This window comes from Syngnathoides biaculeatus, chromosome 3 (genome assembly GCF_019802595.1).
Source record: "Syngnathoides biaculeatus isolate LvHL_M chromosome 3, ASM1980259v1, whole genome shotgun sequence".
NCBI lineage: Eukaryota > Metazoa > Chordata > Actinopteri > Syngnathiformes > Syngnathidae > Syngnathoides > Syngnathoides biaculeatus.
Genome location: NC_084642.1, coordinates 25,586,911 through 25,612,679, shown reverse-complemented (window position 1 = coordinate 25,612,679; position 25,769 = coordinate 25,586,911). Strand labels below are relative to the sequence as shown.

At 39.5% G+C, this 25,769-nt stretch overlaps 1 protein-coding gene across 1 annotated transcript in view; it reads left to right on the top strand.

Annotated features, from left to right (window-relative positions):
- The window catches only part of gpc5a (glypican 5a), a 110,712-nt gene extending 86,625 nt beyond the window's left edge, over nucleotides 1-24,087 (top strand). Inside the window, exon 9 of the mRNA XM_061815146.1 lies at nucleotides 22,194-24,087. Coding sequence (XP_061671130.1) covers nucleotides 22,194-22,342 — 149 coding nt within the window. The 3' untranslated portion in view covers nucleotides 22,343-24,087. The remainder of the gene's footprint in view (nucleotides 1-22,193) is intronic.
- The last annotated feature ends 1,682 nt before the right edge of the window (nucleotides 24,088-25,769 follow it).

The following is a 25,769-nucleotide window of genomic DNA, read 5'->3' as shown; positions in this document are numbered from 1 at the left end:
CACAGAAATATTAGGGTTAACGTGAGTTTGTTCCCTGTACATTGTTACATCTTGACAGTTTTAAATTTATTTGGGATTGATTAATCTATTTCACTCCGGCTTGCCTTTCTTTTCAAATTCCACCTTGAAGTTCCTCCTACAATCTATCATTGTACACACTCCGCATCATCAGTGGCACAAAGTTAATAATAAGTAATACCAAGTAAATACTATTTGTATTGTGTTTAGGACCAAACATGAGATATACAGTAATTAATATTCACTTATTTTCCGGATGACTGGGCGCACCAGTTAATAAGCCGCGCCCACTACAAACATGAGCCGCGCCAGACCATGTGCCGCAGATATGTACCGCACGTACTGTTACATTGTGAAATTAGATATTCACACAGAAATACTTTATAAATGCTAATTTACATACCTTGTTCCCAAACAGTGACTGTAACACAGCAGTAAAATGGCTCAAACATAACAGAAAAGTTGTTGTTTTTCATTTATCCTCCTCTTGTTCACTGAAATCACTAAAGTCGTCGTCCAGAGTATCAGAGTTGGAGAGGCTCAGAAAGTCTCAAGGTAGCATCGCCTTCTTGTACGTACAATTGAGGTAGATTCTTCTTCTATGCGCAACCGAGGAAGATTCTTCTTCTTTTACGGGCACTGAAATGTAAAGTCTTCCTCTACACATTGGAGGCATCCGTGCATGCCCAAACCCAAGTGCATTATAGGGAACGGCCATGTTTTAACCATTACATTCAAACAAGTTTTTGTTGTACATTTAAACTGTCCTACTTCCCCCCGCCCTGCTCCCTCCCTCCAAAAAAACAAAACAAAAAAACAATCAATAGCAGCATTGTTCAATATGGCGCAGGGTTCACAGCGGTGGAAACAAGTAGCGGCTTGACGTCAGTAAGTATTTGTCTCAAAAGACTGGTTAGCTGAAAAATATTTACTTTCTTGTCTAATTCTTGATAACCTCACCTGCTGCAAAGAAGGGAGTGCTCACAATTCAAAGTACTTGTCATTGCAGTGACACATGACAGGCAGGTGTTCGCTCCTTCCTCTTCATGTCCTCTGAAAATGTCACTCAGCCTTCATCCTCGGGCCTCCAAGGTCATCCTTACACGTGGATCAGTAACCATCGCACTGCTCTTCCATCAGCCCAATTCTCTGTCTGCATAGACCTCAGCAGGAACACAGTCACGCAAACACATGAGGTGAAAGCAGTGAATTCGGAACATTTTTCGTGGCCCACAGGAAAAGGGTGACTATACTCAGACTGATGTTCTGTGGTGACCTTCAGCCTCAATAGATGGAAAAAATGCTTTTATCTCAGAGGAAAACATTGCTTTGTTTCATGATGTTCAAAGATGGGTGGTATGTTTGAATTTGATCAAATGGTTAAGAAATCACAACATCATATGTGACAACTCTGGAATAAAAATTTTGGTGTGAGAGTTTAAGGACTGGATCTAGTCCCTGTTTTTAAGAACAAATGCGATGTTCAGAACTGTGGAAACTACAGAGGAATAAAGATGATGAGCCACACAATGAAGTTATGGGAAAGAGTAGTGGAGGCTACACTCAGGACAGAAATAAGTATCTGCGAGCAACAGTATGGTTTCATGCCTAGAAAGAGTACCACAGGTGCACTATTTGCGTAGAGGATCCTTGAAAAAGTACAGAGAAAGTCAGAAGGAGCTACATTGTATCTTTGTAGACCTAGAGAAAGCCCATGACAGAGTACCAAGAGAGGAACTATGGTACTGCATGTGCAAGTCTGGTGTGCTGGAGAAATATGTTAGAATAGTACAGGACATGTATAAGTGTAGCAGAACAGCGGTGAGATGTGCCGTTGGTGTGACAGAAGAATTTAAGGTAGAGGTGGGATTGGATCAGGGTTCTGCGCTGAGCCACTTCCTGATTGCCGTAGTAATGGATAGGCTGACAGATGAGGTGAGACTGGATTCCCCTTGGACCATGATGTTTGCAGATGATATTGTGTTATGCAGTGAAAGCAGGGAGCTTGCAGAGGAACAATTAGAAAGATGGAGACATGCACTGGAAAGGATAGGAATGAAGATTAGTCGAAGAAAAACAGAATATATGTGCGTGAATGAGAGGGGCGGAGGAGGAAGAGTGAAGCTCCAGGGAGAAGAGATAGCAAAGGTGGATGTCTTCAAATACTTCAGGTCAACAATACAGAGCAATGGAGAGTGTGGTAAGGAAGTGAAGAAACGGGTCCAAGCAAGTTGGAACAGTTGGCAGAAGGTGTCTAGTGTTCTATGCGACGAAGTTTAAGGACTGTATCGACTTAAGGCAGGGGTCACCAGCGCGGTGCCTGCAGGCGAATGGTAGCCTGCGAGGACCATATAAGGTGCCCACGAGGTATATTCTAAAAATCCCATAGGCCACAAATTGTTACTATTATTTTTGCTTTAAATTCTGAATCTGACTTGCTTACGTGAATTAAAATTTGAAAATACCTCTATGTCATTTACGACAATAAATTAAAACAAAAATATTTTATGTACGTCTATTGAACTGAGTCTGAAATTTGCCGCAAACAGGTCACGTAGCCCTTCATACGATTGATGCTCACGAAGTAGCCCTCAAAAAGGTTGCTGAGCCCTGACTTAAGGTTTACAGGTGGAAAAATAGGCGCAAACGGAATTGCTCATCCTAACACATCTGCCAAACAAATTCGGAGCAATAGATTCTTTGATGCAAACCAGTAAAGGTAAAGGCCATATAAAAAGGCATAAAGGGGAAACAGTCATAAGTTAGAAATGACCACCAAGTTACAACCTCTGGTGCTCATTTGAGAACTAGACAAAAATTATGTGCTCCCCTGAGCATCATAACATGATACACTAGGTTCCATATTCTAATGAGGCTGTGGTCGAAGTGCTCTAAGCTTGCGAAAACCCAAATGATTGGGTCTTATACAGTATAGTATGCATTCCGTTAAATGAAATGCACAAGAGATACATTGTTTACACATGTTGTCTGAATGTGCATGTTATTTTAGGAAAATTTATTTCGTAAAATATTCAATTTGTTTTTCAGTTTACATCTACATTGAGAATTATAGTGGACAAAAACACTGCCCATCCTTTTCATGTGTAATATTTTTCTCACAGCCAATTTAACCCTGGGCTGAGCAGGTACTGTACCACCAGAAGAAAATGCATTTCACTTCATCTTTTGTGGTTCTTGGCAGGAGAAAATATATTTTACGTGAGGCCAAAATTGATATTATTTCAATACCATTGAATAAATGCTTGTACAATAGCACCAACGACACAAATAAGAACAGCCTGCACAAATATTTTAGTAGTTTCTGCAGCAAGCTTTTTGTAATTGTTGAAAAATATTCTCAAACAAGCAGCTCTTACTTATTTCCTGCAAGGGGATGCTCATTCATGGTTCATGTTTGCAATATCGCAAGCATTATCCTTTTGATTATATTTCGTATCTTTGTATTTTCCAGACAGCACTTATTAACATATAACTGAAGAGTTTTTATTTATTTTACGTGATCATTTACAATTCTGGCAATAATGTGAAAAGACGTTCTTTCAAAAATGTACCTGAATGGGAATGGCGAAGATCATTTTGTCAAGAACTACTCACCTGACTGAACAAACTTCTTGTGTAATTCCATTTGTCTCCATGACATTTGTTTTTCCCAGACTTTATTACAAACACTCCTTTTACTTGTCTTAATGATGAGGATCAGGTTTGGGCATAGTCCAGTGATGTGAAACCGCTAAGTGTTGGCTACCTAAAGCACAATGTCCTTTGGGTTCTTTTCTTTGTTGTTTGTGTTGCTCGCACTATTCAAAATGATTTGAGGTGAATGCGTATAGGATTATAAGGACATTAAAATCGCAAAGATCAGGCGAAGAGTAGTCATCATTTATTACTATAGTATAAGTGTAATTTATACACTTTTGGTCATGTACTAGTGACGTTTTGGGTTTTCTGGCCCCATTGTTGTGATATATGTATCGAATTTGTGGATTTAAGATCGCATTGTTGATGAAAAGATGAATAGCCTAGTCAGAATTCCCATCGTCTGTTGCATTCCTTTTTGTGTTTACCTTGCTTGCTGCATATTGTAATATTCCCATATATGATATGGTAAAAGCTAAAATAAGATACTAGAGCTGTGTTTTATCGAGATTAGAAACATTGGTTTGTATTTACACTATGATTATGCAGCAAACCTTTACATTGTTTAGATTTTTTTAAAGCTTTGAGGATGTTGTCTTAATCTTTTCCATCATATGTTCATTGGTTTGATGTGGATTAAAAAATAGATGGATAGATAGATAGGCAGGCAGGCAGACAGACAGACAGACAGGCAGGCAGTCAGACAGTCAGACAGTCAGACAGACAGACACCAGGTTAAGATGGTGTCCCACATTTTCGAAACTTTAAGATCCATCTCCCAACTGTCCATCAGTGTGTGAAGCATGTCTCCACTTGCTTGGGGATGCAATCCTTCTTCCCTTGCTGACTGCCAAACAACCTTACTTGGGCATGTTAATTATGCAATCCCACATATTAAGTGTCCTATTTGTGCAAATATGATCACTGAAAATGAATAGTTATTGATCAGCAATACTGTTATTCAACATACTCCTCCTCACATTAGCCTGGAATTGATTGCTTGCTGCACTTCCCGTGTGCAATGCTGAGAATCGATCTGATTCCTAATGTGTGGTCCAGGCTGGACCATTAGAACCATCCATTATCACACTTGCCATCTCGAGGCTTGTCACTGAGGCCTGGTGGAAAATTGGTAAAGAGTCATGATTGTGACTTTGAGGCAGAGCTCCCATTTCTGTCACTAAGGTGTTGCATAATTGATTGTCCGTTGCCTAACGCTATAGAATATGAATGAACCTGTTTTACTGTATGTGTTCATCTAAAACTGATGTTGGTTTTCAGCAACATTTGCAATGTACGATATAGATTTAAGGTCCCTTTTCTACTGAAATCCTTTTTTCCCCCCATAGTTTTATTGATAACAGGTAAAAATGAGTCTGTGACGTAGTTTGAAATCGATGCAGTTTGTCGATTTGGATTCAAAAGGCAATAAACAGACTACAATGCGGGTGGATTTCAAATCACCAATAGTGTTACGCAGTTTTGGCATATACTATTTGTAATTGATTATATAACATTGAATGGAATAGCAAAGCTTGGATTCACTGTCTCCAGTGATCAAATTCTTGGAGTGGACGACGGGCATAAACTCAAAATAATCCCCCTCTCTCTTAAAGTTCACACACGTACCTTTTCGTATTCCCTATTAGTGGGCAAACAATATGTTGTTGAATTGTGCTTCACATTGATAGTAAGACATTGAAGAATGCAAGATTGCGTCATCCAATGCTTGGCTGCCCCAAGCTTCTAGATGCCAGCGGACGCTGTGATATGGACCAATCAGAGCAAATCTCATTTCAAGGTTGCAACCCAAAATGATCTTGCAAACTTGTAAAAGGACATCATAAAAGATTATACAAATTTTAAAAAAATTATGAAAGGGCCTCTTTAAGCGCTTTCATTCTCTTCTCCTGAGGTCACTTCAGACAGGTCTTTGTTTGATAGGCCTGAGCCTTCGGTGTTGAGTGAACCAGATTGTAGTGAGTTTATCAACAGTATGAACGTACAACATCTTTATTTTAAGTGCAACTCGTGTTCATTGGAAGTTGAAAGTGTGGTGGGGAGATCTACAATATCACATAATACACAGCTAGGCCCTTTAGCTGCTGTGGACTTCTCAGAAAACGAATCCACTTACTTTTTATTTTATGTAACATGAGCCATGTCGGAGTGTAGACAGATGACCCCAGTAACCTCCATCCACAAATTACTGTATGCCATATCATCCTTCATCCACAGTTAAATGTTCTCTTTGCAAAAAACAAACAAAAAAAACCTAAATGTGCTGTTGGACTGTTTAATTTTCAGTTGGATAGTTTCTTAGGCTTCTTTATTTTACGTGGTTTTGATAAAAAGCTCCTTTTGGATCTAGGTGCTAATTGTATTATTAGCATAAAGAGAGTGGATGGTAAAATTCTTTTTTTCCTCCTGTTTTTGTCTGTTTCATTGTACTGAATATTATTTGCGTCTTTGATTTGATACAGTCAAATATACCTAAATGCTAATATTAGTTAAATGTGACAGAACAAGTTTAACCTTGATCAGATACATTTTTTTAGCCAAAAAGATTTTGTCATAATTCTGACTAAAGAGTTGACCACTCATCTCTGCAGAAACAGTGGAGACTATTCTTGCATTTAAGAGTCATTGAAGATGTGCTTGGAAAAATAACTTTTGAAAACAATAATTAAAAGCCTCCAATTAATGTTATTGATTAATTAAAATTATTGATGGCCCTGATTAGTGTATGTTAATTTCCACTAAAACTTTTTTTTTTTTTTGTGAGAGACTAATGGACATTTTAATGGTGAGTATACATATAGTTGGGTCTTGAGTGTCTGCCCTACCCTCACGTGTGAAAGTAAACAACCAAGTAAATCTTAGTCTGTCCATCGGGTCGTGTGCTTTGTGATTTGTATCCACACTCTATTTGAGAAGTGTTATTCAACTTTAGTGATGAAGACGAGCTCCACAAGTACGGAAGTGGTTTCAATGTGGGCTTGCCTGTCCCTTTCAGTTTGCAGTTTTTGAGATTTGGGGTAAATTTCAACCACGATCAAAACAGAGTGTGTAAAGAGTATGAAGAATAGCACATTTTGCCAACGGCAGACATCTTGATAGGACACCTGGAAGAGTTTAAAATTATAAAAACAATACATGAAAAATGATACCACTTTTATAGCATGACCATGAAGGTCTCCATTGGGAAGTAAAAAATGATTGCCACAGTAAAGCTCAAAAGTGAAGCTTTTTCTTATACCTCCTTCTTGTTACTATGACATGCTTTCTTTTTGTTTTGTTTCATTTGACTCCAATTACATTTTCCCTTGTTGTCACATCTGCATTCCTGTCTACTCTGTCTCAATGCTGTCTCAACTTTGCATGCGAAACCCTTTGCAACTGTCTGCTTTAAAAAGTGCTGCAGTATAAATAAAATGTTTGCATCGACTGCAGTCAATTCATATAATTCTCATTGGTACACCTGTCAAACAGTATTTTGACTCACTGCTCTTCTCCAGCCGTCTTTGAAGAGTGTCTTCGTTTTTTCCAACCTGCTTTTCCACAAATATTAAATAGTACAGAATAGTTCAGTGATTTTTTTTTTCTTACTCATTCTCATTTTTCTGATTTTTGTTTTGTTTAACCAAACCCGAGACAGCTGTAGCAGTAGTTTAATAATTTTAGTCCATGCCTGTTTCATTGGTTTGTTTTCAAATAATTCTGTTGTCCCATAATTATTATTACACACACACGCTCATACACACAGAGTGCAAGGAATACTTTTCCTTTTGTTGAAATCTACAAAGTTCCTCCAGACTTTTTGTTCTGTATAGCTTAATCTACTAAACATCTTTGCGCTCTATTGCGTGGAAAGTTTGATGTGGTGAGAAGCGCCCTTGTAAATCATACATATTGAATGAGACATGCAGCAGATGAGCCTGGGCCCTCCAAGTCAGACCTGGCATTAATTAAATATCAATTGGCCCTGCTTCCGTACCTTAATTCATGCCACATTCACACTTTCTCTGGGAATATTAAAGTAAAGTTAAAATGAAGACGGTGGCCTTGCAATATCTTCTCATTTGCGGCACAGTTCAGTCAAGTCATCGTGGTCCTAACAATGGAATTTGTGACTTGATTTCATTGTTGTGCTGATTGAGATGAGGTAGAGATGAGGTTTTATTTTCAATTAATAGTGCTAGATGCTATTCTATTGTATTAAATATCTCTTTTCTATAAAATAGAATCAACAACTATTCTATCCATTTTCTTTGGATAATCTGGGGTTGCGGGGGCAGCGATTTATGCAGGGAAGCCCACACTTCCTTCTTCACAGCCACTTCGTCCACCTCTTCCGGAGGAATCCTGAAGCATTCCTTGGGTAGCCAGCAGACACCGCCTCTCCAATGTGTCCTGAGTCATGGGGGCTCCTTTCAGTGTGATGTGGCTGGAACACCTCACCCGGGAGGCATCCAGGGGCTATTCTCACCAGATACGCTGGCCATCTCATCTGGCTTCTCTCGATGCAGAGGAGCAGTGGCTTGACTCTGAACCCCTCATGAATGACCAAGCTTCTCACCCTATATCCAAGAGAGAGCCCAACACCCTCTGGAGGAAACTGGAGGAAACTCTTTTAGGCTTTTTGTTCTTTCGGTCACACCTCACAGCTCATGGCCATAGGTCGGGGAAAGGGATTTCCCACGACTTGAAAGTTAAATGTGCCTCACGATCTGTAGAAGTGTCACAAATTCTTTAGCTTTGATCAGTAACGCAATGTCCAGTTCCAGCTCATAGAGTGTTGCATCTCTGCGATTTTAGCTCCCTCCACCTGTACAATACAATATATCTCGATTGACAATGTTTGTTATTGTGAAATTTCCATTACAATGTTTCCAATAACAAATGTAAAACATTCTTACTGGTAGTGTGCAAATTTATCAGACTATTAACCATGGCAGCAATAACAGCAGAAGACTAAATCACAGAACATAACAAGTAGTTCAGCAGACACAACCCCAGCACATATTGGATGTTATAAACGTTGCCCCTACAGCAGTTTAAAGTGAACAACAGGATGCCACTGCCAGGCAAGAGATTTTGAGGAAGACCAAAGAGATGGTTGATGGATCTTGTGAGGCAAGACATGAGAGCAGTTGGTGTTAAGGGTTATTGGTGCGAATGCTGGAGGTAAGTTTACATGGAAAAGGATAACACACTGTGGCGACCTTTAAGGGGACAAGTCAAGAAGACAATTGACCTAAGAAAATATTTGGTAAATCATTAAAACTAGGTAGAGAATAGCAAAAACAGCAGAGGAGGTATTTCAGCTTGCCCTACAATGTTATGTTGTATCTATTTTATATGTGCATAGTGAAAAGCTTTTTTTTTTTTATTTGCATCAGTTATCATAATACATAATAAATCTTTGCATACCGGTTCAAATATGCAAGGTACCATTCCTTGTCAAAATCCGTTTTTCACGGATAGCTGTCTGGTGGTGGTTGGGGGACAACTGAAGAACCGAAATAAATATGTTGGGAAATACAAATATTCTTTCTCAAAATAATGAGTTATATATTTGGTTAATGGCATTCAGTTAAGTGGATGCTGATCTACCCTCTCTCAGATATTTTATAGAAAGTCAGCAGCCCTATTCACCTTGGAGTCCCTTTGATGATGTCAAAGGGATTGTCCTAATCCTGAGAGGAAGGCTGGAGGGTAATATATCCTTGCTGAGGGGAGAAGCCACTTAATGGATCACAAAGTTAATCAACTACTGGCAAAACCAGATTGAGCTTCGGGAATGGGTTGAGCCAATTAGACTGAGGTCCATCTGGGGCAGATGCATGCACATGCACAGGCCAACACTATTCTTGATTTATGCCAAATTACCATTTCAAAACATTTCAGCGTACTCTAAGTGTGGTGAGATTCAAACCGAGAAGCAGCCTTTTTTTTTTTAAAGACATTCTCGTTTTATTCAGTTTGGGTTCAGAGCTGCCTGCAAGTGTATGATGTCCTCAGAGTGGTTGTCTTGGTATGTCAAGATAAGCATGCAAATTGAAACCCTGATTTGTTTTCACAGGGTATATACTTGAAAAGAATTCCAAGAGATTACTTTTTTATATGAATCTTTTAGTATAAGTTTCTTTCGGCTTGTCCCTTTCGGGGTCGCCACAGTGTGTCATCTCAGATGAACGCAGATATATGTTTGGCACAATTTTTACGCCGGATGCCCTTCCTGACGCAACCCTTCTCAGGGAGTGGAGGCCCCAGTGGGATATGAACCCACAACCCCTGGTTTACCAAACCAGTGCTCTAACCACTGAGCTACAGGGCCAATAATAATAATATGAATCTTTTAGTATATTACCCAAAAATATTCAGATTTGTCATTTGTTGGATATAGCTTTTATTACTAAACCACTGAACCCCTTGGAATAATACTTTTCCCATCAAATATGATCTTAAAAATGACCATACAAATTTTTGATTGTTTTTTTTTTTCAATATTATTATTATTGGAGTTTCTCTCTCTGGGATAGCTTCCCGAAATCAACTACTTTAGTTGTGTTCAGTATCAGTTGATCACCATAGATACAGCTTGTGTTGTTTGTTAATTGAACAATGTATATTTTAAGATAAATTGACATTATTGTGCTTTCTGATGAACACTATGGTATCTATTTTTGTAGCTTGCGCAACTGCGTTGGAGCACAAAAACTAGCGTGTTTGGTTTTTCGTGTGAGTGCAAGGCCCGCTTTGCTTGTTTGTCTATTTGGTGGCTAGGTCTGCACCAAGCTGGCCATTTTGGCATTGTGACGGTGTGGCCTTGGGCATGCGTCTGGCAGCATGACAATTAGTGGCAGAATATCGGTATTAATTTATGACAGCTGATACCTGTCCTTTTGGCGCAGCTGGTCTAACGAGATTTTCGTAAACTTGATCGGGAATATTCCATTCATAAGTAATTGAACAGTGCCATCAAACAATCATTTTAGTAATCACTTCACTGAATGTATTGTTATTATTTTTATTTTCAAGGCATCAACCCAATCATACCTGTCACGGTTTTTACCAAACAGTATTAGACGGGACCCAAAAGCAGACTGAGACAGAGGAAGCATTTGGAAAGGAATTTAAAGTCGGGGTGGTGTTCTGTAGGAGCAAGAAGTGTGCGAGAAACTCACCCATGAAGAGGCGAATGAACTTGCCAATGTGGCTGGAGTGAGCGTCGTGGCAGGAAACATAGGAGGGGACCGAAGGAGCAACGGCAGGGACAAAGTTCAAGCACAGGTATCAGAGAATCTATTGTTATGATCAAGAGCAGTGCATCGGTTGGTATGCCAGGTTGGGATACTTTAGCGCTGGAACACAGGAACAGGCAGGCCCAAGTGCAGGCTGTGATAAGTGCTGACTGGGACCAGGTATGCAGGCAAGGACGTGATGCGTGCATGGAGAGGCGAAGGGAAAAATGTGGTGCACGGCACCACAAATGGCACGCAGAGGAATTGCAGGGCACAGATCATGGCAATACCAAAACGATATAGCATGAAATTTGATGCCGATTGTCCCAGATGTCCCAGATTAGCCCAATAAGTCTCAATACTTGTGAAATATAAAGTCTGAATAACAGTAAGTGTGAATAAGACCAAATAAAATGAGATTGAAAAAAAATTAAAATACTTTTTTGGAGCTGTGAATATTTGCATGGGGAAAATGCAGTAAGGATTTCGATGCAGCCAAAATACAGCCAAAATACAAATACTGGAGGATTGCATTGCACATAACATTTACATGAATTTTCCAGTGTCTTGAGTACTGAAAAGAATGATGTGTTCTTGGTGCTGGGATGAATAGGCATGTGTTTTAAAGTACTGTTCGAGTTTCATGATCTAACAGCTTCTGGAAAAAAAATGTTCCCCAGTCTGATGCTGTGCAGCCTCCTGCCAGAAGGGAGCAGATGGAAGAGTGATTTTGTGGGAGGAGTTTAGTCTTTGATGATGCACTTGCTAGTGAAGATGTCTTTTGGAGTGGGGAAGCTGCCCCGGCCACAATCTTCTGAGCAGCTTTTACTATCCTTTGTCGTTCCTTCTTCTCTGCACGTACCTGCTCCTGTTGTCTGATGTCACAGCGACAAAAAGCAGTGACAATGCACACAGATCGCTGTGATTAAGCGTCCTCGTCTTCTGCACAGAAATGTTTCCATGTGAGGAAATGAGAGGAGCTTCTTGAATTGAATTGAAATTGGCTTTGCTCATGCCCACAATAGCGAGCAAACAGCCCTCATTTAAATGTGCTGATGTGTCGTGAGTCATGAAATCACCAACATTGTGCCTAACCCGCTTCTGTGCAGTTACATTACGTGTCGTGTCGAATTTACGCCAGTCACAAAAAGTGAAGCTCATAGTGCACGCTGATTGCATGACATTTTTAGCATTGAACTGTCTTTGTCACGGCCATGTCATTTAGCTTGAAGTTAGATACTGAATTGGTTGTTACCAAAAATAGTTTATTAATCAAACAGAATTGTGACTTCTTTGGGAAGGTAGTCCAAAATGTAATCAATCAATCAATCAATACAAATATGCATTCCACTTCACAGCTGTTGGGGAGCTACAAACGTGTGGCTTTCCCCAGCTTTTAAGTTAAATAAGCTTGAGTAAAGAAGGACATGAGGACACACCATTTTTTTTTAACCTCCTGGCTCACTAACAGCTTCTGGCAGTTCTTCATCCACACCGTGGAGAGGAGCTCTGAGTGGCTTAATCAACCATAAGCAATTCCACAGCTGGTCTGATAAATTTGGGCCGTGCCTGTTGCCTGCATGATCCCAGGAAATAAAGCTCAGAGACGCCGATGTTTATTAAAGGTTAATGGAAGGTTAATAAGAAAGAGATCAGAATATATTTAGAAACTTTATTAGGAAAACAGTTTTCTCAAAAGAGTTGCATCATAACTGGGTTGGTTGTGATCATACTAATTGGCAACAATTTCCTTGCTTATAAAATGAAAGTGTTTTTCTTTTATTTATGAGACTGACAAATTTGTGATCAAGGTGTTCCATTAAAATATGATCACATACTGTTTTCACTCTTGAATTTGATTAGTATTTTTGTTTTTCAATTATTTTTTTTATCAACACCTTTGGCAATCTGTTCTGCTGTTTGCATGTGTTATCATGGGCTGAATCAATTCGACTGAGCTAAGTCATGCTGAGCCCGGCATCCAACCATCTCATCTTGACTGCACTTGGAGATTTAACTCAAGTCAGACAGTAAAATAGTAACTTATGCTCAGGCTGCATTCATATTACCACATATAAAAGCAGATGACAAAAATTAATCACAAAATCCCATTTCATCGTCTGAAACTCCCAACATTTAGATTAAATTTGAAAAAAAAAAAACATATTTCAATCACCAAGGGAGTACTTTTAAGCAGTTTTAATCTTCTTTTATTCAAGCACACACTGAGACACGTGCACATCCTTTGATTCTTCTAACCACAGTGGCACAGATTTGCAAAGGCCGTGACAGACCAGAATGACCTTGTGCTGTTCATATCTGGGTAACTTTTCAGAAGAACTTTTGTGAAGCATCACAAGAACAGTAGAAAGTGGAGAAAGATGGGTTTGTGGTGAACCCCATGTATCTCAGCTCACTCTTGTTATATTTCTGTTTGACTATGTGGAGAAAGGAGCTGTGCATTAAACATTCACAGGTTTCTCCTTTTGTTAACACTGTTTGAATCCGTCTGTTACGATATTCATGAAATTGTTTTGATCGTGACTTTAATGCAGTAACTTGACAGAAATTGGCCTCCCCCCTTACTTTCGCAGTTGTTGCGATATGGCAGAAATTTTAATTTTCCACGTGCAGTAGTCGCTCCAAAGTTGTAGATAACAAAACTATCTTATGTTGGTATACTTGGACTACATTCTAGAGCATATTAGACAGTAAGCATGTTTGTGTATAGAATTGTATTTGTATGTATCAATGTAATTTCCATCCAAATCCCTGCATTTTCTTTTGTAGACCAGCAGAACCCAATTTCTCGGCCTCATTTCTTTATTCATGGATATTTTTGGGATAATAATTGGCGCTATTTTGATGGAAGGGATCCCCCTTGAGAAAAAAAAAGATGTAGCTTTTTCCATGGCTGCAGCGCCATGACTTTGATCTGATTTGTATTCTGCCTGTGTGTGTGCAACCTGAGAGTGACTGACTGGCAGTCAGAGCCCAGTATTGACTGTTCTGAGGATATTATGGAGGCTGGGGTGATGGCATCCAGGACATGAACACTCTCACTGTGGCATGTGCAGCAGAGCTATAGAGGATATAAGCAAAGCACTTCATCATTCTGTAGGCCCCATGCAGAGATGCACAGGCCTCTGTCTTTTAGAATAGTGCTTCAGCCTTAAATTAGAATCCATTGATTTGTTCTGTGCTTTTAATTGCATGGCAACAGGAGGGAGTCCTTTTTGTGTGCATGTTTTTGAGTGGGGATGAACCTGGACATTTGAAATCCTTAAGATTAACTAAATCAGACAAAAAGGCAGACTGCCCTGATTCAAGGCGACTGGTTTAGAGGAGTCATCAAAGAACTCTGTCTGGTTTAGCTATAGTATGCCCTACATCATTTTAGATGCCCTTTTTATAGTTCCTTCAGTTGGCTGTAATTCATAACGTTATATTTTCTGAAAATGTTAAAATAGTTGTCTTTAACAAAAATAATTACAAATCCCAATTCCAATTATGTTGGGACCTTGCGTAAAATGTAAATAAGAAAGGGGTATAATGATTAAATACACTACTAAAACAAGATATTTAATGTTCAAACTGATTATTAGTTTAATAAAAGTTTTTTTTGTTAGATCAGCTGGAAAGCGTTGGCCTCACAGATCTGACCTGCCTGTGTGGAGTTTGCATGTTCTCCCCGTCCCTGCGTAGGTTTTCTCCGGGCACTCCAGTTTCCTCCCACGTCCTAAAAACATGCAACATTAATTGGACACTCTAAATCGCCCCTAGGTGTGATTGTGAGTTTGGCTGTTTGTCTCCATGTACCCTGCGATTGGCTGGCAACCAGTTCAGGGTGTACCCCACCTCCTGCCCGTTGACAGCTGGGATAGGCTCCAGCACTCCCCGTGACCCTTGCAAGGATAAGCGGCGAAGAAGATAGATAGATAGATGGATGGAAGTTTTTTTGTGAAAGTATTCTCACATTTTAAATTTGATGCCTGCAAAGCATTCCAAGAAGGTGGGACAGGGGCAACAAAACAATGGGAAAGTTGAAGTATATTAAAAGGAATATCCCTGAAAGGCTCAGCAAGATTAGGTGGTGTTCAGCACTTTGTGTACAACCGTGAGCAAATAGTCCAACAGTTTTAAGAACAAATTTTCACAATGTCTTCGTCTTTTCCTTTCGGCTTGTCCCCTTAGGTGAACGCATATTTGTTTGGTTCAGTTTTTACGCTGGATGCCTTTCCTGACGCAACCCCTCTGCACTTAGCCGGGGAGAGAAGCCTACAACACCTAATTGGAAAAAAAATAGGGTTTATCTTTATCTACAGTTGGTAAAAGCATCAAAATAAGTGGCCTTCAATCCCTCAGGCAACACTACATTTAAAACTGGCAACATTGTGGAAAGGATACTCCCACGTGGACTCAGGAACACATCAGAAAAGCAGTGTTAGTTAACACAAGTCGTTTCTAAATTCATTAATACAAGATAAAACTCGACCATACAAGGGAAAAAACATAACAACAACAACAAACAGTTAACGCCGTTGCCTCTCTGAACCCCAGCTCATCTGAGATGGACCCCGGCCATCATGTCTTCCAGGTCAAAGAGGACTATCCGGATTGTTATCAGTGCAAAGGCATCAAATTTAAATGAATATTTGCAAAAATAAATAAAGATAAGTTTCAGCATTCAATATCTTGTCTTTGTAGGGTATTCAAATGAGTATACTGTAGATTAAAAAAATGTCCCAAACTAATTGGAATCGGAGTTTGCATTTATTTAGGTGAGAGGATTTTGACATGTAATATTAGTCACAAATGAACAGCGCCTTTGTTCTTGGCACAAACTCTCTATTGATGTCACCAATATTGAGCAACATCCTTGCTGTCTTAAAAATAAAATTTTAAAGAAAACTGTCATGACAAAACAGCATCAATAAACAGTAAAGAATGTTGTTGTCACATACTAAAAACAAACTTGAAAGTGTTTTACGTTCACAAGACACTTTATTACTGTATATTTACCAACTCACCTGCCTGATCAAACAAATATGCCTTCACAAATAGAATAATGCTTTTCTTGAGAGTACTTTTTAATTGACAACATGATCTTATTTGTTGTCTGCAGTAGAGTTGAACAACACAATATACTGCGGGTGCTATAAGTATTTGGTTGAACTTATTCCACTACAAGAGCTGCGACATTTTAACAGCTTTATATAACAGCTCTCAGTGTGATGCAATGCAGCAAAGCCAAGTACTACCATGTTAATAAACAGAGCTGAGGTGTTTCGTATTGTCTTTGTAAAGGATGAATTCTTGGACACTGCTCTCAGATTGAATGTCATTGGATGCCTCTGATGTACCAGATATTGAGTGTACATATTGGAAATGTGCCACTTAATAAGTGGTGCACCTCACAAATCCTTAACAAATAGAATTATTTCTGGCTTGAACAAAAATAGACAGTAACTCACAAAATGCTAACATAACATAGGAATATACCTCCTCTGCCTGAGTGTACATAGAGCTGCTAATTATATTCCATAGGCAGCATGGCTGGTTGTATCTTGGTGCGATCATCAAGCACAGAAGTTCTTGTTACCATTTGAAGCATCCTAAACACAGCTTCAGAGAGTGTTTCTCTTCATGCATCACTTTCTCACATTCGGCTGATGTACACACCAATCTGACACTGCTGTACCATCAATGTGTAAGTGCCTTTGTTGTCTGAATGTAGACGTTACACATTGAGCAAGGGGGTTTAGTATTGGATGGAGTCATTATTAGCGTGTTAGTAGCGGTCCGCTGTTTTTCCTTGAGTTCCCTAGTGGCTAATGACAGAGCCGTCCAATTGGCTCACTGTGTCATCTGTATTCCGGTTCACTGCAACAATGACAATTTATCAGCGGGGAATAAAACTCGTAAAAAAAATCCTATTTTATTTGTCGAACGTTAAGTCGAAATAGTGATTATCGTGACAGGCCTATATTTGAGGCACATCAAATCTATGACATTTTTAAATGGACCCACATTGAGAAGGAGAAAAACAAAAGCATAATCCAGTCATCCATTTTCCAAACCGCTTATCCTCACTAGGGTAACAGGTTTGCTGGAGCCCATCTCACCTGACTGTGGGCGAGAGGCAGGACACATAAACAACCTTTCAGAATTACATTCACCCCTTCGGGCAATTCACAGTGTTCAACTAACCTGCCTTGCATTTTTGGGGAATATGGGAGGGATCCGGAATACCAGGAGAAAACCCACGCAGCACAGGGAGAACATGCAAACTCCACACAGCTGAGACTCGATTTGAACCCGGGCCATCTGGACTGTGAGACAGCTGTGCTAATGAATCTGCCACCGTGCCGCACAAAAAGGATAATTGACAGGCAAATTAATGGAACACTGTAAGTCGTTATGCTTTTTGGAGGTAAACAGTTTGTTTGTTCTGTTTTCTCTGAATGTCAAAGCCTAATGAAAATGGGATGCCATCTCCAGCATAGTTATTTTCAATTGTTCTGTCTACTCACAGAAGTCCGTCTAAGTGGTCTCAGGTGGTTTCTTTCTATTAAGCATCTCTTCCCACCCCTTATTCTCAAGTAAATAAAACAAATGAAGGAGAAATCTACTGGCTTAGAAATAAGCACTTGTGTTTCTTGTTTACATTTGTCCTGGGTGCTGCTTGACGTTCAAATCTGCTAAAGTAAATATTTAGATGTTTTAAAGCATAACCATGTGAATTTCCTTCTCAGCTGTTTGGAAATCTCGAAATCTCCCTAAAAATATCCATGCAGTGCTTCCAACATGGATGAGTACTTGAGGAGGCGGTCATCTGATCTTGCTTCCTTTAGTGTTGGCAAGTGGAATGTTGCTTCTGCTTGGCTTGAGAGAAGCTGCAACTTCCTCATGAAAGCCTTGACTGCAATGCACAAAAAAGATCTTGCATTGCAGTTTGAGATTTTGTTAATGTAGCAGAGCACTCAGATCCACAAGAAATCCAAGGTCTGCCACCCAGTCTTCATCTGAAAGCTGTGGGATGTCCCGTCCTTCCTTCATACAGAAATCGTGAATCTGATCCCTCAGGTCCCACAGACACATTTCCATACTTTGCTGAGGCTGAGCCACCTGATGGCACACTGAAAACTCATGTCAGCATGTTTTGTCTCATTTTCCTCCAAAAGTGTAACAAAAAGTGATTTAATGCTCCTGTTCTGATGAAATTAACTCTTCTACTTACAGGATCAACATCATGGTTAACTTTTAACACTGATTTATGCAATACTTCCTTATCTATTATATAATGTAAGAATTTCAATTTCTGCACAGGGTTCATTTCTGTCACCTTATCTTTCATTCTCTTGAAAAGTACACATTTTTTTCGAGTCTGATTTGGACAACCGTCCGTTGTCACACCTGCCAGCTTGTCCTATTTCAGTCCTAACCTGTGAAAACATGCAGTTACTTCTGTGAGCAAGGCACTCCCTGCTGTGGTCCCATTCATTGATTGCATGGCTGCCAGCTCCTCTGTAATTTGAAAGTCTGTAGTTATCCCACGTAAAAAGATGAGCAGCTGGGCAGTGTCACGTACATCGCAGCTCTTGGCCAATTCCAGAGAAAAATAGTCCTGTTGTGAAGACGAAGCTCCAAGTTTCCAGCGTTGTTCTCCACCGCCTCAGTTACAGTATATTGGGAGAGTGTCATGTTCTCTCCAGGCATATCAGCGCAACACACTTCAATAATCACTCCTTAATAAACGCTCTTTCAGATAACGTCCTACTTTTTGGGGGGACTTTGTCAGAAATGACATAACTTGTTCTAAGAACTTAATCTCTTGGTGTGCAATGTTTTGTTTTTCTTCTTCCTTCTTCTTCTTCGTCATAACAGAAAGCAATTGACATGCACTGGCTTAGGCAGGGAAACAAACCGCCAACCCTCCACTTCCAAAGCATGCACATACTGTCTGCACCAGACTGCCCAGGGCCAAGTAAGACTGGTGTTCCTTCTTAATACAAATATATGATAATGGGTGAAAAATTATTTTTCCTTTGAATCCACTCTGGCAGATAACTCTTTTCATGAACTTATTCAAATAAATGTAGTGTGTTAACTTCTGCTTTAAAGAGGCCATCCTGCCCAAACTATTTGAAGTACAATATAATAACCTTACATTTAATATGTTTGTTTATTATCGCGTCAATTGTTTGTAGTCGTGTTGCAGTTGGACACTTAAACATGAACCACTTTGAATGAAATGAAACAAAATAGTAATATTAAACACTGCATGTTAGCATTGTGTCTGCCATCATTGTGGTCTTTCATGTATAAAAGTAGGACTAATATCGTTATTTGGACTGTCTGCTATGTATCAAACATTAAACAAAATAAATTCTTTGCTCCTTTTCGTCTCCTGTGTGTCTGCAAATGCTAATACATTCCCACAGTGTAGTGCAGCCAATATCTTCTTTCTTTCTCTTTGTTTTGGTAGTCACAAAACATATCCATTTTTGGCCTGAGTCTTTTTTCATTTGTTGTAATGAGACAATGCTGGGGCAACACAAACCTACTAATCACTCTACAAATAGACGATAGCAAAAAGTAAGCTCAGGGAAAGGTAAGGGCTCAAAGGAGACTTTGAGGATTTAATTCTCGCAAACAAAGAGACAAACTCATGCACGCACACACACAAACACACACGCGTCATACATTTGGACGCACAGACACGCTACACACGCTACACACACATGAGATTCCAAAACTTCTGAATCATACTTGTGTATTCCTATTAACTTTAGTTGTTCAGTGCAGACTGAAATATTTCTCTTAGGGTTGAGGGTTTATTTTAAGGTTTATTTCTGGCAGCAGTAGTCTAATAATGCTGTCAAATAACAACAATTAATGTGGTTAAATGGTAGCGATGTTGCTGCCTCAGGGAGGAGTCCTTAGCAATCTTTACACAATGATACCTTGATTTATGAGTGACCCAATTTAGGAAGTTTTTGAGATATGAGCCATCAGCTGATTTTTATTTTTTTATTTTTTTTTGCTTTTACATGTGGCAAAATTTTAAATGCAAGCGCTCGATGGTGGCAACAAGCCCACTTTAGTTGACGTCTTAACATGAAGCACTTTGTCAGATAGTGAAGAATTTTATTTAAAATATGGGCTTCAAACTGTCCCACTTCAAGTTTACAGTCAAATTAAACATAACACTGTGAGAATTACTATATATGTTGAATGTGGGTAGTAAATGGAATAATAAATTGTGTCTATGTTACAATTTTATAATCCTTTAAGCTTCATATATGAGTGTCGCAAAACATGTAGGTGGAAACTCTTAAAAAGCTCAGAGGGATATATATTGTCTATACTGCGCAAAAACAACAGTTTTTACTTTACAGTAGTTTATTGAGTCACTTGGGAAACATTTATTTGTGTCTCTTTGTCTGTAGTATACTGGCCCTTGCTGGCCAAGGGCCGCACACCAAAAGGAGTAATAGGTGGGGGTGAAGCAGATTAATGGCATTTCCATCCATTTCAATAGAGAATGATGATTTCTTTATTGGCTTTATTGGCAAACGGTTCCCCCAAATTTACACTGAAACTATATTTAAAGTTGCTGGTGTCTGTTAAAATGCATCCCTTGAAGCAGTGATGATTATTAAATTAAATTGGCATTCAGTGACTCAATTTACTGGTGTAGAGCAGCTAAATATAGGAGAATTCTGTTTACGTACCCCAACATTGACCCTCATATAACCACACAGAATGGACTTTCCATCACTGTATGCGTTAAATGTTTTTTTTTCCTATGGCACTTAGTGCGGTATTGATCCTTTGTGGTCCAAGTACTCACGAATCAGCGACTATTGATTTCACTTCAGTTGTAAGCCTCTCTTTCTGACCTGTGTGTCCCTTCAGTTGGAGCCTCACTGTCCAGCGAAGCTTTTCAAATATCCTAACCATTCAGCTGTGGGGTTGCTGCACTTCTTTTCATACAAACTCAAAATATCACTCTCTCTGTCAAACAAACTTAAAGTGAACACGAGCAAGCAAACCATACAGAGTTACTCATAATATAGCTGGACATCAGTACTTTGAATATACGTTCATCAATTACTTTATGTGAAAGCTATTGTCCACCATGTACAATACAGTAGCTGTGTGTCATAAATTGGCCTGTACACAAAAATGAGAATCCGATGAATTCATTTACATCTAAAAGAAATATTTAACATCAATGCTTGTTGCCACATTAGATGCTCTGGTAAAAAAAGATAGATGGATAAAAGACAAAAGATAAAAGATAGAAAACACAGACAGACAGACAGACAGAGAGTAATGGATTGATAATGATGGAAGTGGACGTTCACTCCTCCTGCGCGTGAGTTCCAGTCACGGTATCTGTGAGTTTTATGTATTGCAATAGCTGTCCTGTTGACTGCTTCAAAGTGAATCAATCAGTGTTTAGTGTCAGGCCGCATTCAGATGCGGCAAATGCTAAAGCTTTATTGTTAAATAACAATTCATGTTAGAGAATTATCCGTGACTCAAAAATCAATGTCCAAAATCAACAAAATTGACTGCGGATTCTATTTTGGTGATTTGGTTTACAGGCAGTATCATAAAAATACAACTGAAGCTTGAGCACAAAGCTTCTGGAACACCCCAACGCCCCCTCTTCCCCTCCTCTTTGAGGATGAACAAGATGAAATCTGAGGTGTCCTGGGGAAAAAAAAATCAGTAGAAGTAAAAAGAACCCTTTACTTGGGAGAAGTCTATGAATTTCCTCCCTCCACACTTGAGGCTTCCAAAGAGGTGTAAACAGCAAGATAGATGTCGACAGCTCATGTGGTGCACTTGTCTAAACTCATATCTTTTGCTGGCGGGATACAATTTACAAAGCATACATTAACTTGTTTGCCGAGCCCAGTCAATGTAGTGGGGGAGGCGGGATGGCGGCGGGGGGCGAGGGTGGGTGATAAGGTTAAGAAGAATCTGCTGCTGTCTTGTTGTTGTTTTGTTTTTGAGCAAATCATTTTTAGCTCACCTTTGTAGTCTCCTGCTAGACATGTAATTTCAATGCAGCTCGGAAGGATGTGCAAAGTGTAAATGTTACAACGGTGTGAACAAAATCCAAATGCACGCATTTAGACTCAATTTGGGGGAGTTGTAAACTTGAAAAGAAATTGATGAAAACATGTTAATTGTTATTGTCATTTGCTGGTTATCACACATAATGAAATTGGCTTATTTATACTCTCCTTTCAGTGAATCCTGATGTGTCCAGTGACCACAATCACAATCATCATCCACCTGGAAAGGATTACAAGGTTAAGGTCCCATCCAGGAGCATCAGACTGACCGGATCCATTTTTGTTACAATGTTGGCTTGGTTATATGTGCCCCTGGCACTATAATGGTTGAGGTGTTCAACTTGAAACTTGATTCTAACCTTATTTATCAAAGGAAGACATACACGATGATCCTCTAAAAAGCAATGGAGCACCAGTTCCACACAGTTGGGGACACTCACAGGAGTTACAACAAATATAAAGACATTGCCTCATATTCTCCTGCTTTCATTAACTGAAGATTAGTTTGTAAAATGCCAATCTATATTTATGTCTATAATAACTACAGTATATTTTGTCAAATGTATTGATTTAACTATATTTCTGCACACAAAATACATGGTCTGTACATATACAAATATGCAGACGCATCCTTGCTTTTAATCGATGTCTGCACAGTATACGTTTAATTTAAATGATCTGCTGTAAAAGCAATTAGAAAAATAATCAGATTTGAATGATTCTTGAAGATACTTTCAGAGTTTCATTTTGCTAGTAATTCACTGTAACGTTTGAACAGCACATTTTATAATTACTGTACATATACACTCCGTTTGCCATATCAAAATTGTAACAATGAGAGCATGATGAAAGGAGCGAAAAGTGTATTACATCTGCAGTACTTCTTTTCATTTCTAAAATAGATTTAGAAAGAAATGAAGTTCCACAGTCTTTCAGACCCTGGGAGGGAGCCGTTAGCTCCTGGAGTGTCTGGGAAAGAACAAGCCAATCTGTTCAACCAGTTACTTGACTATACATATGGATGCAATATGCAAGTTGTACTGTAGATCGTGAGCTGCTGGAATGTTTGCCTCAGGAGAAACAAGAAATGATTTTCACAAATGCCATGGATGTTGGGTGAATGGCCAGGACAATTTGGCTGTACAGTATGAGACGTATTAAATACAGAACTAACTAAATATGTCCACGCAGTACACTATCAGTCTGCCTCCGACCCACTCAATTCCGCCAAAAATGCGTGAGACCAGCTGTGCCAGAAGTTAGACATTCTCTGAGCAGGTGTAGGTTTTGCCAGACTCTGTGCCACCAAATTGTCACTTGTACAAGGACACTCTGATTGCCCCATAGCTTGATAAATCCTCCCCCTTGACAACAATTTTTGCGCAACTTGGATGAATGTACAGACACTGGGATATCCTTTCTCAGTTTCTGTGTAGAGGTTTGTGTGTACCAACAGTCATTTCACACGTTCAATAATAATAAGCCGTGGTTCACTACCACATTAAGCAACTTAGCCTACTGAAGTGGGGATATTGTCGTGTATATTTTTGCTAGAATACCAGCTGACTAAAGATTTACCACTAACAACTCTAAATCATTCTGGGATGCATGACTAATCGCTAACCAATTACAAACAAGCCCCTCCCCACCACAATCTGAAAACAACATAGAACTAGCTAACAATTTGAACACCTTCTAGAGCAGATTTAGAAAGGACACTTTCTCACCTCACACTCACCCGTCTCTGACTCCCCCCCTCCTGCATTGACCATCCACCAACAAGTGAGACGTATCTTCAAACAACAAAACATCAACAAAGCGGCAGCCTCAGACCTTGTTGTGTCTGCATCTTGCCTCAAAGTATGTGCTGACCAGCTCACTCCAAAGAGGTCTAGATCTCTCCACGGCACTCTCTTGGCAGAACGAAGAGGCTTGAGGAGGCACTGCTCCCAACCAGCGAGTGTTGACTGCTCCAAAAGAGGGCAAAGTCTGGCCAGCTTTCATCTTTATGTTAGACGTACTACAAGAGCTTGCTTGTGATCAAGCTAGGCTTAGTCATCTCATGTTTACCTGTAAATCCCGCTTTTTTTTTACCATTGCAGAACTCCTGGGGTAGTTCTGAATAGCTTTGGGGGGGGGGGGGGGGTTAATCTATGTCTGATATGTACCATTGTTTGATGATATCAAAGTGAAGAAATTAAGAAAAAAAGGAAGGAAGCGTTTACTTTTTTATGTTTAAAAAAAATGTGGACAAGGGTAATTAGTTAGTTACAGTTTTCCTCCTGTTTTGGAGGAAACAAACCTAAACCCCCCCCCCCCCCAAAACTGCATGGATTCTGTCCTTGTCTTCCCACATGAAGCCCAAGAGGTGAGAGTGAGATTTAGAATCAGTATTTCCAACCTGCTCCCACTGCTGGGGGATCTAGCAGTAAGTCTTCTTTTTTCTTTCATTTTATGATCCACATTGGAATCTTTAAAATTACTTGGAGGAAGAGCCTCAGATAGTAGCTTTATCTTGGGGGGGTCTTTTATCTTAACATACCAAAGTTGCGCTTCCCCGAGCTTTAGAAAAATATTCTTCTGAGTCTTGCCTTATTTCTTAGACCTAAAATATATGTCCTACCAAGTTTTCTCGTTTCTTTTGATGATCACAGTAACCTTGACACCCACTAACATTTAACCTCAAATTCAATGGAATCTTAGTTTTTTTTTTAATCCAACAATTAAAGGGATTTTTTTTCCACTCGAGCCATTTCCCCGCTACAAATATTTGTGAGGCATTAGGAATTCATCCTTCCCGTTTCTATACCGCTTGTCCCCATGTGGATCACAGGTGAGCTGTGGCCTATTCAAGATGACCAGTTATGCATCTAAAAATCTTAACATCGGTTGTGGAGATATTTGTGCAAAGCCATGTCACAAAACTGATTCTTCTTCATCAAGAAATCATACCAGGAACACACACATGAAATAAAATACAGTTTCATCTCTTGTTTTGCGAAGCGCAGAAAATAATTCATTGTACAGTTAAATGGAACATGACCTTCAAGAAGCAGAATTTAGAACTACCAACTTGTTTATAAGTTACTGCAGTGAGATGACAAAAGAAGGAGACAAATATTTCATTATACTGACTGAACGTTAAATATTTTATCAGTCCCTTTTGTCCAATAGCTTTCTGATGCAAGATGAATATTGTGACTAAATTCATCTGGCTACACTGAGGGCAGACTTTGTGCCTGTTCCATTCATGAGATTACTTGATACTTAAATATGACTGATGTAGATTTTTTAAAAGATGACTGACCTGACACACATGATGAGGAAATAATTTTCAGGTGTGTTTTTACTCTTAAAGTGGCACCCGGCCCCAGATCTACTCACGGCTAATGCTCCAAGAACAGAACCTGCTGATAGTTCTCGTTTCTTGTCCGATTCCAATTTCTCTTGCGCTCCTTTCTCTCCCTCGCAACTGGGAATGACTTCAAATGGTAGGTTTTCTATTGATGAGGTGCTGTCCTATCTTATTTGACCACGGAAATGACACACAAGAATGCTTTTGATGTCAGGTATCTGCCTATAATGAGAGTGATGAGGAAAAAACTTGGATATATGACCCACTTGCAAGTCTGCATTGGTTGCTCATTTTGGTACAAATACAAGCGACAGAATGAGGAAAGACCATCATTTGCCCTGCTGACGCTGGAAGTGCAATATTTCTAGCAGCCGTGTCTCTCAAAACATTGAGCTT